Source organism: Lagopus muta, chromosome 7, assembly GCF_023343835.1.
Source record: "Lagopus muta isolate bLagMut1 chromosome 7, bLagMut1 primary, whole genome shotgun sequence".
Classification (NCBI taxonomy): domain Eukaryota; kingdom Metazoa; phylum Chordata; class Aves; order Galliformes; family Phasianidae; genus Lagopus; species Lagopus muta.
The window spans coordinates 43,551,670-43,569,245 of record NC_064439.1 but is presented as its reverse complement, the minus strand read 5'-3'; the positions used below and the strand labels follow the sequence as shown (position 1 = coordinate 43,569,245).

Sequence of the window (17,576 nt, the reverse complement as noted above, 5' to 3'; positions counted from 1 at the left end):
CAGCACCCAGGGTGAGCTGCACCCTGTTGTCCTCTCCTCACACCTTTCTGCTCTGCGGCAGAGCCTCACTGCAATCTGTGCACCTCTCATTTTGGTCACCATGCCTAAGCTACCACCTCCACACAGCTTTGCCTGAGATGCATGGAGAAACAGCTTCTTGTTTGATTATTTTTGCTATTACTGGAAATTGCCCGCTGGGAGCACGACCTGAGAATAAATAGCAGATACTACTGGGCTTCAGAAGAGTGAGCCTGATGTGGTCCAGGAAGGGAGGGATGACTTTCTGTCAAACTTAGAGACACATACTTCAGAAAAAAATATTTTGCTCTTAATCTACATGGCTTGGATCCCTTTTAAGCCACAAGTTAACTTGCTGAAAGAAAGATCTCTGTCCTGTTATTGCATAGGTCAGGGGCTGTTTTACTCTATTGCAAATGATGTCCATTTCAGATCTGACTGCAAAACCTGATGTGCAGGGGCTGGACAAGACAAGTGTTGGTGAAATTTAGCAAAAAAAAAAAAAAAAGCTTTGTTCCTACATAGAGGAGGAAGGGGAAAACGTGGAAATGGATGACAAGCATTTGATAAGGAGCCTTCTGTTACTAAAGGGACATTTTTCCAATGCAGATACCCAACTCCTGAGCCTGCTTGTCTGTGGATATGAAGGGGGTATAGCTCTGAAGGGTGGCACAGTGGTAGCATGGGCAGACAAAGAGTGTAGGCAGTGAGAAGGGATGGAAATGATTCTGCATTTCCCATTATTCTGTTATTTGAAGGTGCTGCTATTTTCCTGCAGTGATCTTGTGATGGAAATTGAATGACTGTGCCAGCTGTTGGGGGGAGAGCTGTGCCATGCAAGGAAGGCTTTTGTCTGCAAGTCAGTTTTACAGAATCCTTCACTGCAGGATGCATGCCATGAAATCCTGCAGTGGTGCACATACACAAATATGTGCTGTGGGAAAGCAGATGTTGTTGCCATCCTTGTGCTACGAGCAAGGTATGATATAGAGCGCTACTGCTGCAAACCTCCAGGGGATAAAGATAGCTGGCGCTGGCATCCTGTTCACCACACTTCAGCTTCAACCTTAATTTCTGTGAAACCCATTCTTGGGCATTTAAACGCTTGTACATACAAAAAAACAAAGGTGGCAAGTTGCCCAAATGGCAGGAGCTGCAGTGCAGAGCTGGTATTGAGGAAGTGGTTAAAACTCATCTTTTCACAGTCTTTGCTTTATCATTTGGGGAATCTGTCACTGCCCACATGAAGGAACATTACCTGTAGTATACATTGTTATCAACCTGTTCTTGTAAAAGACTGCATTTTGCAGATCACCAATATGGATGCACATTAAAATAAACACTATCTGAAAATCAGCAGCTAAAGAGAATTGTCTTCTGAGTTTTGTTCTGATCTTCTCTAGGAAATAACCTCAAGGGTACTCGAAAGGTGTAGGGATTTTACCAGGGTAGGCTGACTTGCTAGAACATAACCTGCCCGAAGACAACCTGCTCTCAGTCTCTTTCTCCCAGGGAAAAGGAAAGAGGGAGAAAGAGAGAGGAGGTGGCTGGAGGAATGGTCAGTTATGTGAATCTACCAGGACAGAAGAAAATGTGCAATCTGAAATAATCAGTGATAGGACAAGGGAGTTCCTCAGATCTTGCATTTACACTGCAGGAAGAATCTTTATTATAAAACTGAAAATAGGGTGATATCCTGTAGAGAAAAATATACAAGGAACAAAAACTTCAAAGCACCATTGCATTTATCTGTCAATATTTGTGCTACCTCCTGCAGATCCCCAGGAAGATTTTACCCATCACTCTTACCATATAACAGTAATTTATTTGCTGCTTGCCTAGTTCACTCATTCACTAAGCTTTATCTGGAAAATTTGCTTAGATATCAGGTAGCAGCTAAGCCCTGGAGTGATTCCTTAAACTGAGGGACTGTTTCCCTTCACAAAGAATGCTCTCAACCCTGCGATGAGCACAGTCACTGCCTGTAGGATAAATCCACTCTGCTGAGACAAGTGAAAGAGCTGCCTGCTGTCCCAGGCTTGGAAATTAGAGCTGTTCCTCCCGACACCAGGCCTGAGCAGAGAGAAGAAACATTCCTAAGACAACAGTGTCTGCTCTCATCCACTCTCCAAAATTAGACATTTGTTCATGCAGACCAGAAGGCGGTGGCTTTCAGCCCCAGTGCCATAACCATCATCCATTTGGTATTAGTATGCAAACCACTTACCTTTCCTTAGGGGAAACTTAGTTGTCTCTCTCAGAGTGGCAGCTCACTCAGGATGCATGAGGAATTAAATAAGCATTAAAAAAAATAAATATTATACATGCGTTTTGTCAACATCTAGGTGAGGAATACTGAGGTGTGACTTTGACACCCTATCTGCATAGAGAGGCTGCGTATTCCCATCCTTCAAGGGTTTCATCATTTCATTAGGAATATTGGAGGACCGTGTGTCCTGTGCTGGAGGGACAGGGCATATCTCTTGGTGTGAAGTCTGTTAATAATTTTTCAGCCTCACTTCCACAAAGTCGGTTGGGCAGAAGGAGCTACTGGAAAGGGAGGAAGATGATAAAAAAAGGTGCTAAAAAATAAGAATCCCAAATAATACAAGCAGGCTTAAGCAAATGATTCTACTTTTCTGGTACCTCCTGTCCTAAAAAGTTGTCTGAACAGTGCATCCCCATACTTCCCTGCGATAGAGACAAAAATCTTCTTTGATAAACTATTCAGCTGGTGGGCAGGGGGTACCTGATGAATTTTGCAAGGTGATTTTCAGTGTTTGCAGTTCTCATTCACATTTGCTAAGCACGGGACAGAATAGTGTCCCTGTTCAGAATGGTGTCAGAGCACATGAAAGAGCAAGGGGCACTACAGCTTGCTCTGGTATTGTGTGATTTCCTAGTCTTACTTTGATAACAGGCCATTGCACCGAAACCTCCCCCTACAAGGAAACAGAAAGACTGTTTTTATTGAAGTACTGGGAGAATTTCTCGGTTTCAAATCGAGTCTAAAGTATGGAGCTTCTGCCTTGCAGCTCTACAAGATGCTGCCGACGAAAGAGGACTGTGAGGATGCTGTGTACAGAGAGGAGCGTCTGTCCGTGTTGCGTCTGTTGAAGGCACTGTGTCCTTTGCAGATCAAGAGAAAATGGGTATATTTGCCAAAAGCCTCACAGAGATACTTCTTGAACTTCTCCCCAACAAAGGCGTAGATAATGGGGTTGAGGCAGCAGTGCACAAGGGAGAGTGTCTCGGCCAGCTCCATGGCCAGGTCAAGCCTTTGGCTAGTCTGGCAGTCATCGATGATATGCAAGCTCCTCATAGAGTCCAAAAAGAGCACGATATTGATGGGGGTCCAGAACAGGAAGAACACAATGACAACGATAAAAACCAGTTTCATTGCTTTGTATTTGTTCTGAGTATGGCACCTCTGCAGGTTTCTCAAAATGTTGTGGTAGCAGAAAGTGAGGATGCTCACAGGGAACAGCCACCCCATGATGTTGACTTCAGAATTACTGAAGACCTTCCAGCCATTACCGCTGCCAGGGTAGAGAGGGATGCACAGTGTCCTGTTATCATCATCCACTTCCTGGAAGAACACAAGGCCTGGCACTGATGCTAAAATGGCTACTGCCCAAAGGACCAGGCTTGCAATGATTCCATGGGTGGTTGTCCGGACCTGCAGGGCATATACAGAGTGCACAATGGCCAAGTACCTGTCAATGCTCATGATGGTTATGAAGAAGGCGCTGCTGTAGAAACCAATGAAGTAAGCAGAGCTGACAATTTTACACATGGCGTTGCCGAAAGTCCACTGGCTTACCAGGGAGTACTGAGTCAGGAAAGGGAGGGAGAAGACAAAGACGAGGTCAGAGATGGCGAGGTTCAGCAGATACACATCAGTCATGGCCCTGATTTTCTTAAAGACTGTTAGGACCCAAACAACCAAAGCGTTTCCCATGAGGCCAACCACAAACAATATAGAGTACAGCACTGGAAAAAATGAAGATGCAAATGATGGAATACTTTCAAATTCACAGTCAGTGTCCAGTTCAGGGTAGTACATGTTATCATAGGGTGCAGAGGAGTTAACTGCTGGTGACAAATGGTAATCCACCTGTTCAAGGACAATGAAGTTCGTGAGATCCTAATCTGAAATTACATTCCTAGCAAAAATATAGTTCATCTCACATGAAGCCCACAAGTTAAAATCAGGTGTGCCTTGGCCAGGTCAGATGACACAAATGGGGAAAATGGAGAATGAACATGTGTGATGGCTCTGCCCTGACAGGATGAGGGTCTTGAGCCAGAGGGGCAGGGAAGATGAAAGGAAATGCAGTTGCTGTGGTAAATCAGCCTCCTTCCACAGTTTCTTGATGTGCCTAGTCCCATGTTTGTATCCAGCCTGATCTGCTGGTCCAAGTGCTGGAGGGAGCACCACCAAAATAGCAGTCAAATGGGCCAGGGTGCTGAGAGCCCTCAGCAGAGGTTTTGCGGCTCAGCTCTATGTTCTGTCAAGATCTTTGTCCAGCTCATGGAGTCAGCTGGGTGCCCACGGCTCCAAAGCCATGCAGCTTCCTGGCAGTGCCCACCACAGCCTGCCCAGCCCACTGAGACTGGTGAGGGCACATCTCCTGCACAGGGACTTCCCCTGTGACTCTAGGGAGGGGTGTGTGAGCCCTGACACAAGCAGCCTCCTCTGCAGAAGGTGCCTTCACATACGCTGCTTTCAAAGAACCCCAACCACTGAGATTTGTTCCACATCCTCACTGTCCCCACCAGAATGACCTCTCCCAGTGACAGCCCCTCAGGAACAAGCCCAGATGCATCCACTCACCGGCAAGTCCTCCTGCTTTCCTCCGGCCAGCAGGCTCCTCAGGTCCCCATCCATATTCCAGTACTGTGTGAAGTGCCAGAAAAATGTCTCAGTGTATAAAGCACATCTGAGAGGTGAGTATATCTTCATACATATATAGTGGCAGCACTTACCTTAGTTTACCTTTCAGCACCAAGCCGCCAGCAAAGTCTTTACCCTAACAGCACAGAATCTCAAAGTGCCTCTTCCTCTGTGTGATAGATGTTATATTCAAGGTGCACAAACCCACAAGGCAGTCAGTTCATTCTCTTCAGTTCATGCTTACAGAAAAGGAAACGTGTGTCAGACTTATCTCCTGGATGATCAGTACGTCATTTCACATGAGCAGGAACGTCAATGAAAGAGCTCTGTCACTCACCCCACGCGTCTGCCAGGTGTCCTGTCTCCCACTGGGCGCTCCAGCACCGTTGCCCTGCATCACCGTGAGGGGGAAGCAGCACTGCTGCTCTTGCACACCAGGGACTATCGGGGAAGATGTCTGTGGGGGACGTCCCAGTGATGCAGATGAACAGTAGCCTGCACGTCACCCTTGTCAAAACCTGCACCAGAGGAGGTGGCCCCACTGTTACTGTCCCCATTGTGCTGGGTCACCTCCTCATTCATCGTGATCATAACGAGAGAGCAAATCTCCTCCAAACCCACAGCAAGGTGGGCACCAGGAGGCCACGGTACTGCCAGAGCATCCAGCTCCTGCGTGGGCTGTGAGCTGCTCGGCTGCCATTGCCGCAGCCTCTGGTTGGCTCAGCAGGTCCCGGTGTCTACAGCCGATCCACGGATGCCCTGGTGGCTCCATGTGGGGATAAGGATGGCACTGCTAGGGAGCAGCACGGCTGTGGGGTCTTTGGAGCCACGGGCACCCAGCTGCCGCCATGAGCTGGACAAAGCAGCCCAACGCACCACCCCAGCACCACAAAAACCTCCACACAAACACACCTCACTTGGGTTTGCCAGCTTTATTGGAGGTGAAAGCTCACACCACTAGGCCAGCACTTCGAGACACGTGTATTTCATTGCGTCCTCAAAGCAGGAGCCAAACAAGGTGCCGACTCACAGAATCACTGATTCGTGACCCCTCAGAACGCGGGGTCTCAAACCAGAGAAAGAAGCCCAAAGCAGCTTTCTAAACACAGCGCTCATCTCCAGGCCACTCCACCACACACACCCGTGCTTAGCGATGCCCGCGGCACCGACCCATCACACGCCCGGGATGCAATAAGCCAAAACTGACGCATCCCTCGGCACGCTAAGGGTTAAGCGCTGCGCATGCGCGGCTCGCTCCCGCCGCCGTCCGAGCCCGCGCTGGGATTGGCCGCCGGCGGGAAGGTCCGCGCGTCATTGCCGCCCGCCGCGCTCACTGGTTCAACGGGGCGCTGGGATGCCGGGGCGAGAGGACGAGGTAATGACGTGCGTCCGGCCCGCTGCGGCGCACGCGAAGCTCGCCGGGGTCCCGCGCGGCTCCCCCTGCATGGCAGACGAGGGGGGGCGGCCCGCGTCGCCCGCTGCCCGGCGCCCCGTGTGCCGTGGGGTGCGAGGTGCGGGACCCGGCCGCGCGGCCGCGCCTTAAAGGAGCGATTTTCCGCCCTTCCCGTTCCTTGCGACGCGGTTTAGAAGCGGATAAAGCAGCCATGTCCCCCGTTCCCCTCCAGATGCACCCCGTGCTGAAGGCCTTCGTCTGCGGCTCCATCAGCGGCACCTGCTCCACGCTGCTCTTCCAGCCCCTCGATCTGCTGAAGACCCGCCTGCAGACCTTGCAGCCGGCCGTGGGAGGGTGAGGGCTGCGGGGTTGCGCCGGGCGCTCTTGGAGGGTAACTGGGTGGGTAATTGAACGGGTAACTGGTTCCGAGGCCCTATGGAGCAGCGGCGTGTTCTGGAAGGAGCGGCCAAGGGGCCACGAGGAGTGTATGAGGGCCGGGGTGACACGTGGAGGTGCGGCGATGGGCCCGGTGGTGCGGGGAGGCATTGGAGTGCTGTCTGGTATTCCTTCCAGGTCCGGTCGTGCTGGGATGGTGACGGTGCTTTTCAGGGTGGTTCGAACTGAAAGTCTTCTGGGGCTGTGGAAAGGCGTCTCTCCTGTAAGTGGCTCTTCCGACCTTGACTTAATAATTACATGCACAAGCAAACCTGCCGTTTATTGATAACTAAGGACTGGATTGAAGTGGCTGGCTCCTGTACAATTATGAACGAAATCATGTGATGTGGATTGTTAAATCCCCTTGTAAGAAGTTAATGGTTAATGTGGTGAGTGCCACTGGTGCAGTCACTGCGCATTTGCAATCCAGAGCAGCTGAATGCACAAATAAACTTTGTAAACGTGAGTGGCAGCTGCACCAGCCTCATTCTGCTTTGGGATACTGTCTTTAGTATGAGAGTGGTGAGGTGCTGGAACAGGCTGCCCAGAGAGGTTGTGGATGCCCTGTCCCTGGAGGTGTTCAAGGCCAGGCTGGATGGGGCCCTGGGCAGCCTGATCTGGTATTAAATGTGGAGATTGGTGGACCTGCATGTGGCAGAGGGGTTGGAGATTCATGGTGCTTGAGCTCGCTTCCAAACCTGACTTGACTCCTGCCCATTAGATTTATGAACAGTGATGAAATCCTTGCTCTTTCAGCCTTTCTTCATAAGGGTGGTGCTCCAGGCCCCTCATGACCTTTGTCACCATCTTTGTGACACTCTTCCTTATACCCCAGGAAACCATTGGCTTTTAGTGGTATGTTTTGTCTAAAGTATGCTTTTTCCGTCTTTCTTTGCTTCTGTCAAGTCCTTTGCAAGATGTATTCCTGGGGTCGGGATTTACTTCAGCACTCTGTACACCATGAAGCAGAAGTTTCTAGGGGACCGTTCACCCACAGCCCTGGAGTCTGTCTTTCTGGGTGCCACTGCACGTGCAGTATCTGGGATTTGCATGTTGCCAGTAACAGTGGTGAAGACACGGTATGAGGTGAGTATGACTTTCTAATTAGTTCACTGTTAATGATGTCACATCCCTTTCTCCTGATGACAGACATTTTTGTCAGGAGGAAATTGCTGCCCCTTGGTACAGCCAGGGATTGTAGTCGTGGTGTCATCCTGCTTCACACATTCGGCCACAAGTGCCAAGCCATACCACTGATAACTAAGCAGAAAGTGAATGTGAAACTCACACTGAGATTTTAAAGTTCTGTTTGTATGCAGTGCCTCTGTAATTGTAGGATATTTTTGTTTTACCTTCTAGAGGCTGAGGTAGGTGGAACACAGTTTTTGCCTTGGCCTGTCCTCTCTACTGCCATCTCTTGTATCAGATGAGAACACTGGCCTCAGGGTGTGAGTGGAGCTCCTTGGCATGTGATGACTGACTCTTACCTACCTCTGCAGAGTGGAAGATTTGGCTATGGGAGCGTGTATGGAGCTCTGAAGAGTATCTATCAGACAGAAGGGGCTCGTGGCATGTTCAGTGGGCTCACTGCCACTCTGCTACGGGATGCACCTTTCTCTGGGATCTACCTGATGTTCTACACACAGACCAAAAAACTCACACCTCAGGGTAAGGCTGAACTTTGGAGGCTGTGACATAAAACATTGCTTTTCTCTCATTGTGCCCTAAAATTCCCTGCTCTGCTTATTGCATGTGTCATCAGTAGTTCAGTTACTCTGCTGTGGGGCTTTAGGTGAGATGTTTGCCTTTTGCTTGTGGAGAACTATAGATCTCATGTCAGTATAGAGATGGAAATTGGCCCAAGATTTACTGTCTTTTTGAGGACTCTTGCTTAAGGTAGGTGAGTGATGCATAAGTTAGGGTAGTGAAGAACTGAAAGAGGGGATGTGTTTGTTCAGCAGTGGTTTTTGCTGCTGGTTGTTTTGTATACTGATTAGTTTCCACTGAGCTGGGGTTTCTGCTTATGGAACTGGCTGAGGCAAGACGTAAACAACTTTTCCTTATCTAAGTTCTTGTTACATTCAGTTCCTTAGCAGTGAGTGCTTTAAACTGTTCTAACTTGTAGCCATTTTTCCCCTTCTGCTCTACCCTCAGGAGATTTTAACTTCTGTCATGTTCTGCCGTTGATTCTGTAATTCAGTAGATTGTCACTTCATTATGCAGTGTGGGTATTACTGGCCTCTTTTGTATCTGAGTGGGTTCCTTCTTCTCACAGTCCAGCTGGATCCAGTGCTCATGCCTGTGGTGAATTTTGGCTGTGGGATCTTCGCGGGAATCTTGGCTTCACTGGCAACGCAGCCTGCTGATGTCATCAAAACACACATGCAGCTGTCCCCTAAAAAGTACCGCAGGACAAGCCAGGCCATTGCCTTCATCTACAGGGTAAGGCGAATCTCTTCTAATTGGTGCAGCTGCAGCCTTGCTTCTGAGTCTTTTTGCCCAGAGCACAGTTATGCTGAGTAAGTTGTCTGTATGCTCTTGCAGTCTGGCTATTCACTGTGAGCGTTTTCAGAAGATGAGGGGGGTCATTCTGGGGGAGTCTGAGGCTGAATCTCTTGTTACTGTTTTTTGTGTGGGGAATTTTGCTCAGGGAATTAACTGGATGGGTGCTGTGGTTGATGGTTTGAAGGCAGATGTTTCAGTCTGTTCCTTGAGTTTCTTTGTATTTAATAGGCTATTATCACTACTGAGATTATTTCCTGCTCCTCTTGAATGGATTACAAGGGAGTGGAACTTGCTCCCCAATTACTCTTGCCATTCCCAAATCCTTTAACTATTTGCACAAAATTACAGAAGGTAGGCAGTTGAAGAGTAAGCTGTGCCCACCTTTGTGCTCTAATTCCACAAGTATCTCTCCACACAGATCTGCCTCATGCATCAAGCTGCTAAATGATTAGGCTTCAGTTGTCTGCTATGCCTTTGTCTTAACACTGGTGGTTACTTCAGCTCCGAATGTGAGCTTGGAGTAGCTGTGCTTGCAGCTGCTGCCACCTGTGTAGGCACATTTGTAATTACCACACTAAGGCAAAGGGTTTCCTTAGAATGTAGTAGATCTTAGCAGCTTTGCTTTGTTTTCTTTCCTAAACAAGAATCTGTATTTGCGTACGGATTTTTTTTTTTTTTGTGCATGAACTGTTTCCTCCTAACAGATGTATTTATTTTCAGTACTTAAAAATTTCAGTTTTTAAAGAACAGTTATGTTATTTCTATGTACAGGAATGAGCACTAAGACAAGGACAAGTCATTTTCCTGAAGCATATTAAAACAATTGCTCCTTGACGTTTTCTTTGTCAGGCTAGAGTGTGGCTTTCCCTGTCCTTTGTTATTTTGGCATACCCTTCTCCTTCTTTTTTCAGTGGGTGCCCTGTAATTGCACAGTGTTTTGGATTCTTCCTAAAGTTTGAATGTAATTTAAGCCTGGATCTTTCTGAGGCTGATCTGAATCTGAGCTGAAATACGTGCTGGGCTGTTCCATGTAATAAATGATGAGGATTTAAAATGCTGGAGGTAGATGGTAATGGATTGCTGTTCGTTTTCTGCTGCAGGACTTTGGGTTGGTTGGCTTCTTCCGAGGCGGTGTGCCTCGTGCCCTCAGGCGTACTTTGATGGCAGCAATGGCGTGGACTGTATATGAGCAGATGATGGAAAAAATGGGCTTGAAATCCTGACTGACTTGCACTAGAACTGACCAGCCTCACTCCTTCTCCTGCTTGCTGTGACCAGCTGGCACTGGAAAGCTCCCAGCTCCAAGGAGGAATAAGCCTTGCTCAGCTGGGAGGAAGAAAGCCCTTCTGAGGCAGAGGATTAGGCCTTTAGGGAAGTAGAAGGAAGAAAGATCAAATCTTTGCATCTTTTGATCAGTGCATTCCAGAAGGACTGTACTTGGGACTGCCTTGGGCAGGGTTTCCACAGCATGGTATCTATGCTGAGAGAAGCCCATTTTAAAAACAGCTCTGTGCTTGCCACCTTTATGCAATGAGAAATTGCTGAGTGTCTGAAGAGAAAACAGTGAGGGCAGTGTTGACTGCAGAACCTGCTTAAGTGTTCCTTGCTGTCTGGCCAGTAAGGCCATCATGGTACACCATCTGATGCAGGTCCTTCTTCCTCATATGCTTTGTTCTCCCCGGGAGCACTGCAGACCACAGTAGGAGACTGGATATGTGTCTTGATGTTTATAATGCAAGAGTGGATGGAAGAGAAAAGAGGCCCCGAGGGAAAACTAGGAATACATTCTCTGTCATTATTTTTGTACTGTGCTTGATAGCAGAGAAGGTAATGTGCACCTCCCTGCTGTGTTGCCTCATTTGGTAACTGAGCATCTTAACACTTCAAATACATTTCTGTAGCTACAACAGCGTTTGCAGTGGAATTAGAAAGAGTAAGGCACTTTAAACCAGAAGTAGAGAGCGCATTATTTGCTACCAAAATTCTCCTGATTCTCTGAAAGACATTTTTCCTGCTGGTCAGACTATATCAGGAGAACTTCAATGTTTTTTATCCAGTTGTACTAGAGACTTACTCGCTTCCTGTTGCTCATGTGCTGATCCCTCTGCTCCTTAGATGTAGCTTTTAAGATCATAGCTTCCAGAGCGTAAATCTATAATGGAAGCAGGTACAGATACTGACACTTTAAATTTCCCTGAGAAGCCACTACTGACTGCATGTGGAATATCTTTGGTTTGAGAGAAGAGGCTGTTCTTTTCTCTAAGCTGTCTCCAAAGTTTGAGGGGTTTGAGTGTTTGGTAGGGACAAAGAAACCCTGGACAGATTGTCAGATGTTCGTTTTCTCTTAGCAGGTAGCCTGTTCTTATTTTAGTATTCCTGAGTTTAAACTTGGAGATGAAATGTGTGTGTGTGTGTGTGTATATTCCCTATGCATTTTAGTTGCTGATGTAGCAATAGGAAAGCACTGTACAAATTGTGCACACAGAGGCATAATGAGGCACGTGAGCAAGGAATGCTAGGTGACAAATCTTGTATTAAGTTATGTCCTCATTAGAAATCTAAAATGCAGGAATACTTCAGTGGCTTTTAGGCCCTCTCCTTCTGCCTGGTCAAGTAACAAAGACCTGAAGAATCTAGTTGACTGCTGGCGTCTTCAAAGTCAGCTGATTTTTATCTGGGTTCTAGCTAATGCTGTGTTAGATTTTTCTTCTTGAAAGCCCTTCCATTTCCTGCACTTTTTGGAGAATGAGGAGGCTCTTCATTGTTGCAGCAGTGTGATAAAGTGTGTGCTTCTGACATGTGAACTAGCCTGGGCTCTTGGTGTTTAACAAACCTAAGTTTCACCACCTGTTTCATTAGCGGTTGGTGTTGTAAATCCAAAAACCTCTCTAGACATGAGCCAGTGAGTTTTGTCATGTGAGTTTGTTTGTATTATTTCTTTTGTTGCTTCCCTTACATATGGGGTAAGAGAGAGCCTGAGGTTCTGCTTTGCGATCTGACATCTGTATCAATAGGCAGGAAGACTCAGCTTCCTCAGCTCTGATCCTTACTACCCCTCACCCTTTTATTATCTTCAAGAACATTCTATTTCTAGAGTGATTTGTTGAAGTTACTTTTTGATAGTTATACAAAGTCAAAAACAATTTTTTGGGTATATTGCTTGTGATATTCTGTGCTTCTAATGAACAACAAATTATTGTTGTACAACTTAAATGCAAATAAAAACCAAAGAAAATTCCAGAGGCAGGTACTGAGTCTCCTGTCTGCATAACCCCTGCAATTCAGTGCTAACAATCCCAGCAGGTAATCATTGACAAAGTCATTTTAGCCTGGATTTTGGAGAAGCTAAGGTGACAGTGTGAGCTTTTTTAGATTGCCAGATCACCATCAGACCCCTCTCCCAATGACCTCACTTGTTGGCAATTCAATGTTAGTCAACGTGCATTGATTCTGTTATTCCTGCAGCTGTGCTCTAAGAACACAACTGGTTAACAGATGGAGGCAGTCAGTATTTACCTGAAAATTATAAAGATACAGGAGAAATAGTCTGATGTCTATTGGTTTTGTGTTATTTCCATGCTGCCTGTAGTGTTTTTTCTTGTTGTTGTTTGTTTGTTTGTTTCCTCTTGCACTGTTTTTAAACAGAACTGGAGCTTTGGGAGAGTATTTTGAGTGTATGTTTACATGAAATATTTATGTGATAAGGAATATATTTATATTAAAAGCTGTGGTTACCAAAATTAAGAATGTCTTCTGAATATTTCTTTCAAAAAAGAAAATCTAAAGGGGTGGGATGGAGAAGAGGCTTAGGAAAGCAAAAGAAGCTTCCCAAGGGAACTGAACTGTTGGATGAGCTGAGATTGATGCAAGGCAGTGAGTATTGTCTTTTGGGGGCATAGTAAACACACCTAAATTGTTTTTTATTAAATGGAAAGAAATAATACATAGCAATTCTTGTCTTTCTCACACCATCCTATGTCTGCCTGTTGTGTGTGTCAAAACTGATAAGAAATTTAATCTCAATATCCAGTGTTAAAAATGCTTTCAGATGCTGGCATTCTGAGCACGCTGGGTAGAGACTAACTTTTTCATCTCCAGCCAACCTGAACTGTGCTACTCAGGCAGTCTGCTCTTAACAAAAGGCCAGAAATTGTGCCTGGGATTTCATTTTCCACTGCAAAGCATGGTGCAAGGAGACAGCTGACTGCTGACCTCCTCTTGTCATAGTGCTGACCTGGGATTCATAGCATGCAGAGCTCCCAGAACTCCTGCTGCCTTGCAGACCCACATTCACTTCAGAGGGCGTTTCTGTTCGCACCACTGCCAACTGTCCAGCTGGGAGGAGAGATAAGGGACAGGTTTGTCAACCCTGGGGGGGAAAGGGAAAGGGAACAGCTGAAGTCCTTGTAATAAAACATTGCCTTTACTCTGCCCTCTACTAAAAAAACAAAAAAACAAAAAAACAAAAAAAAAAAAAAAAAAAAAAAAAAAAAAAACAGGCAAAATGAGGCTAAAGATGAGACATCTGCAACTTCTGTAGAACTAGAAGGCTTTGTTTCTCCAAAATGTGAAAGAAAAGCCTTTGGAATGCAGGCTAAGCTGGAATTCACAAAGATAATACTAGTAAGGCTCTAACAGATAGCAGTTCTAACTTCAGTAATGCAGTTGTGACACGTTTTTCTCCCATGAAACTGCAAGCTGAAGGGAAAACTACATCTTTAGAACCCTGCCTCCATGCACTGCATGAGTTGTCACTGCACTGAGTACTAACCTCAGTTTCATGGAGGTTTCAGCACATTTCTGAAGAAAGCTGTAGCTGTTCCCAGAGCCAGTTTCCACAGAAGTATGTAGCATGATATGCAGTGACAAACAGCCTCACAAAATTCAGTCACTGTGTTTGAATAAAGGCAAGTGGGACCACCTCTGGACAAAAGCCACGCAGCTGCAGGAGAATGGTTCTTTCTTTTCCTAGTGTACCATGCACTCAGTTAAACCTGTACCTGGAAGGACCTGAAGTTCACCTGTTAGGCTGTGCACTGCATGTGTTAATGTCTGGAAATACTGCTTTTGTACAATACTGCACAGCTTCACTGGATATCGGCCCATCTCCACACATAAAAATGAAACCAAGGTGTAGAAACAGATATGGAGTAATGAAGATAATCTGTTGCTTCAAATAAAAATACCATCAACTTTAAAAAAGCACAACACAAAACACCTCCAGACCTCCAGTGACCCTGGTTGCCTTCTGCCAGTTGCCTTTTCTTTCTGTTCTAACAGCATAAGGGAAGCAAAGCCCTCTCCTCCCTTCCCCATGGGGGCTCACCCTGGAACAGACTCTTCCTCTTCATGCTCCAGGGACAGGGGGAAGGGGAGCCACAGACAACGTGAGATGAGAAGGAAGGACTCACACAACATTTAAAAGGTAATGTGTCTTTTATTGACCATAGGAAGACTGTGTTAGCTGGCTAGCACCTCTGTTTCCCACCTGTGGGATGTCCTTCCTGAAGCAGTGTGAGGCCATAATCCTCTCGGCTTGACTATTTCTGCATCTTTGTCAATGGGATCCTAGGCATGGTGCTGCACAACTGTATCCCCTTCACTGGATGCTCACCAGTTCCACTGAATGGAACTGCCAGACCAGAACTTTGCGGGACAGGGAAAAAAAGGCTTAAACAACACCTGTAACTCAGCAACTCCATGGATAGTAGGGAGGCTGTGCACAGGCTGGCTGAAGGCAACACCTTCACTCTCCATTTCCTCAGTTGCCTTCTGGCAGTGGACCAAAGCACCCTTTTGAGGCACTGGGCCGAGGCATCAGAGAAGCCAGGGTCTCATTCAGCTGAGTTCCCACCTCTTCATTGAGGAATCCTAGGCAACATGAACAGTGCAAACCTTTGTGGGAGATGGCTGTGCATTTATGTTCTCATTTTGGTCTTAGTGTGGATCTTCCTCCACTGACTCCATACTATCTCCTGCATGACACCTCCAGACATGCTCGATGGCAAAGATAGAGCCCAAAGATCTGCCTTCCTGATCCTCTCTCATGTCACCCACCAAATAAACCATTCGATCCATTCTTCAGAGGATCCCTTCTGCATAGATGTCTGTGCAGCAGCCAGGTGGCTTTCCCTCCACTTGGGGATCCCATACAGACTCCTTGCTCAGAGGTGGCTCCTAGCAAGGGCTGTTGCTCTTCCCAGCAGCCTGGGTTAGCTGCCAGGGAGATTGTCTTTCTGAGGCTTTGTGAGCACACCAGGAACCTCAACCTTACTGATAGACTTCTGAGAGGTTGGCACTAACTCAGTAATGCTTCTGTGCCATCCTGCCTCAAGTCTCATTGCTGCTGCAGAAGTGACCATATGCTAAGGACTCCTTTCTGTGGGTTCACTCCCGTGTGCCAACTTGCTTGCTAAGGCTGCTCCTATGTTCAGGAAAAGCCTTCTGTGTCCCATTGTGCATCCTGGGCTCCAACCCTGCTGCTCTGCACAAGGCTTCTTCAGGGATGTCACTGCCTTGCTGGTACTGACAGTTCAAAATAGCCCCAGACCACACAGATCTGGAATCATAGAGTGATTCTGTGAGCTAGAAAGGACCCACAAATCAAATTCCTGGCTCAACAGTAGAGAAAGTAATCGCATTACTACAATTAATCAGCACACTGCTAATATTTGAGAACACAAAGCAGACCTGAATTAGGCCTACATTTAATGGGAAATAATCCAGCAGTTGTGGCAGGGGTGTTCTGTCACAAACTCACCCAGTCTAAAACTTAAAACAAAAATATCTTAAAGCCATAATTAGACTTCAGCAAGCTCTGTAATGCTGGGAGCATATTTGCACTCCCCTTGGCCACTTCTCCCAAGCCACCACAGTATTTCATGACTTAGTTTCAAAACTCACCATGAAGGGTCCTGTGTCACCTTTGGCTCACTGCCATCTGCGTACAGATCCCTCCTGTACTGTAGCTTTCTGCACAGAACACAACATACAACTGTAAGTGAGCTGTCTGTTCATGCTGACGCACACAAAAAGTGAAATGAAAATCAGCTCCACTGGATTTCATTAGCGCAGATCATAACAGCTATGAAGATCTTACCCTCATAAAGAAATATCCCAGCTGGTGAAGAAGCAAACTTACTGCAGTAATCAGGATAAGTTTCATTCTTTATCACATGAGAAACATGCAGAGCTGACTTAAAGCAAGCTATGAACAAGAGCTGGAGATCACTTTGAATAGCCTCAAATACAACACTTACACAGAAAAGCTGTTCTTTCCCAGCTTTTTGCTTATGCCAACAAGAATTTAGCTGAGGCCTCCTCTTTTCCTTCTGTGCTAACTGCCGCATTTGTTGGCTGCACTGAGGGTTTCTAGCACATCCACACCTGTGGATACAGGGTGCTTGTTCTGTGCACCAGCTTTCTGCATCTCGAGTTAGTGACAGGTTGGAACCACACAGCCACAACAGAAACAACCACACAGAAACAAGGAAGCACTTCAGAGCCACAGCTACTGCTGTTCTTCACCTGACCGGTATTAAAGGTGCTATCATATTTAATTTTTATCTACACATCTTACCCTCCTGGTTTCCATGGATTTAAATCATTGTTAATTGTTCGAATCTACAACCACTGATCTCAATGGTTTTACGACACAAACTTATGTTTTGCTGAAGGCATCTAAGTTCTATGAACAGAAATGGACATACAGAGTAAGAGCTGAACTCCTGCAGGCAGACCTGATCTATGCAGGAAACCTTCTCTAGCTCTGTGGTTTTCTGAAACCATCTCGCTGCCTAAGCAGTGGACTGAGCTGCAGACTTCAGGCTGCCAAAAACTGACTGAAGCCATTTTAAACTCTTAACATTGTCCTGCAAATGGCATCTGGTAGCTGGTGTCCTACCTGCCAATTCTATACACAGAGAACAGAAAAATGTATTTAGTTTGTATTTGTGCAAAGATGGGTGCTAGGTGCAAATTTCACAAAGCTAGCACACCTTCAGCAGACCCACAAAATAGTACTTATATATGAGTCTGTAGTTACATAGACATTTAGTACAAGAAGCATTAGATATATTTACTTGTTTTCTATTGGCTCTATGTACCCAAACTAGCATGCATGCTCCCCGCTGTGGAGGAGGCATTTTTGGCTTTAAGCTGAGCCAGTGGTCACCATCTCCATTTCACAAGCTGAAAGAGCCGGGTCTGTTCAGACTAGAGAAGGCTTCAAGAAGACCTGATTGTGATCTTTCAGTATCTAAAGGGGGATGATAAGGTAGGAGACATACTTTTCAGCAGAGTCTGTTGTGGTGGTTTCAAACTGAAAGA

The 17,576-nt window shown here is 46.4% G+C and overlaps 2 protein-coding genes across 3 annotated transcripts; one reads left to right on the top strand and one right to left on the bottom strand.

The window, feature by feature from the left end:
- Positions 1–1,664: 1,664 nt before the first annotated feature.
- Positions 1,665–5,345, bottom strand: LOC125696438 (C-C chemokine receptor type 8-like). Its single transcript, XM_048952126.1, has 4 exons — positions 5,253–5,345; positions 5,008–5,154; positions 4,856–4,918; positions 1,665–4,135 (listed from the first exon to the last, which is right to left on the bottom strand). The coding sequence occupies exons 3-4, from the start codon at positions 4,907–4,909 to the stop codon at positions 3,056–3,058; spliced, it is 1,134 nt and encodes a 377-aa protein (XP_048808083.1). The 5' UTR covers positions 4,910–4,918; positions 5,008–5,154; positions 5,253–5,345; the 3' UTR covers positions 1,665–3,055.
- An 854-nt stretch (positions 5,346–6,199) lies between these two features.
- Positions 6,200–13,006, top strand: SLC25A38 (solute carrier family 25 member 38). Of its 2 annotated transcripts, none has more exons than XM_048952129.1 (7): positions 6,200–6,290; positions 6,541–6,662; positions 6,882–6,966; positions 7,650–7,829; positions 8,243–8,411; positions 9,019–9,185; positions 10,349–13,006. In XM_048952129.1, the coding sequence occupies exons 1-7, from the start codon at positions 6,270–6,272 to the stop codon at positions 10,469–10,471; spliced, it is 867 nt and encodes a 288-aa protein (XP_048808086.1). In that variant the 5' UTR covers positions 6,200–6,269; the 3' UTR covers positions 10,472–13,006. The 2 variants fall into 2 exon arrangements, with proteins under 2 accessions (XP_048808086.1, XP_048808087.1); XM_048952130.1 differs by lacking the exon at positions 6,200–6,290 and adding an exon at positions 6,303–6,426.
- The last annotated feature ends 4,570 nt before the right edge of the window (positions 13,007–17,576 follow it).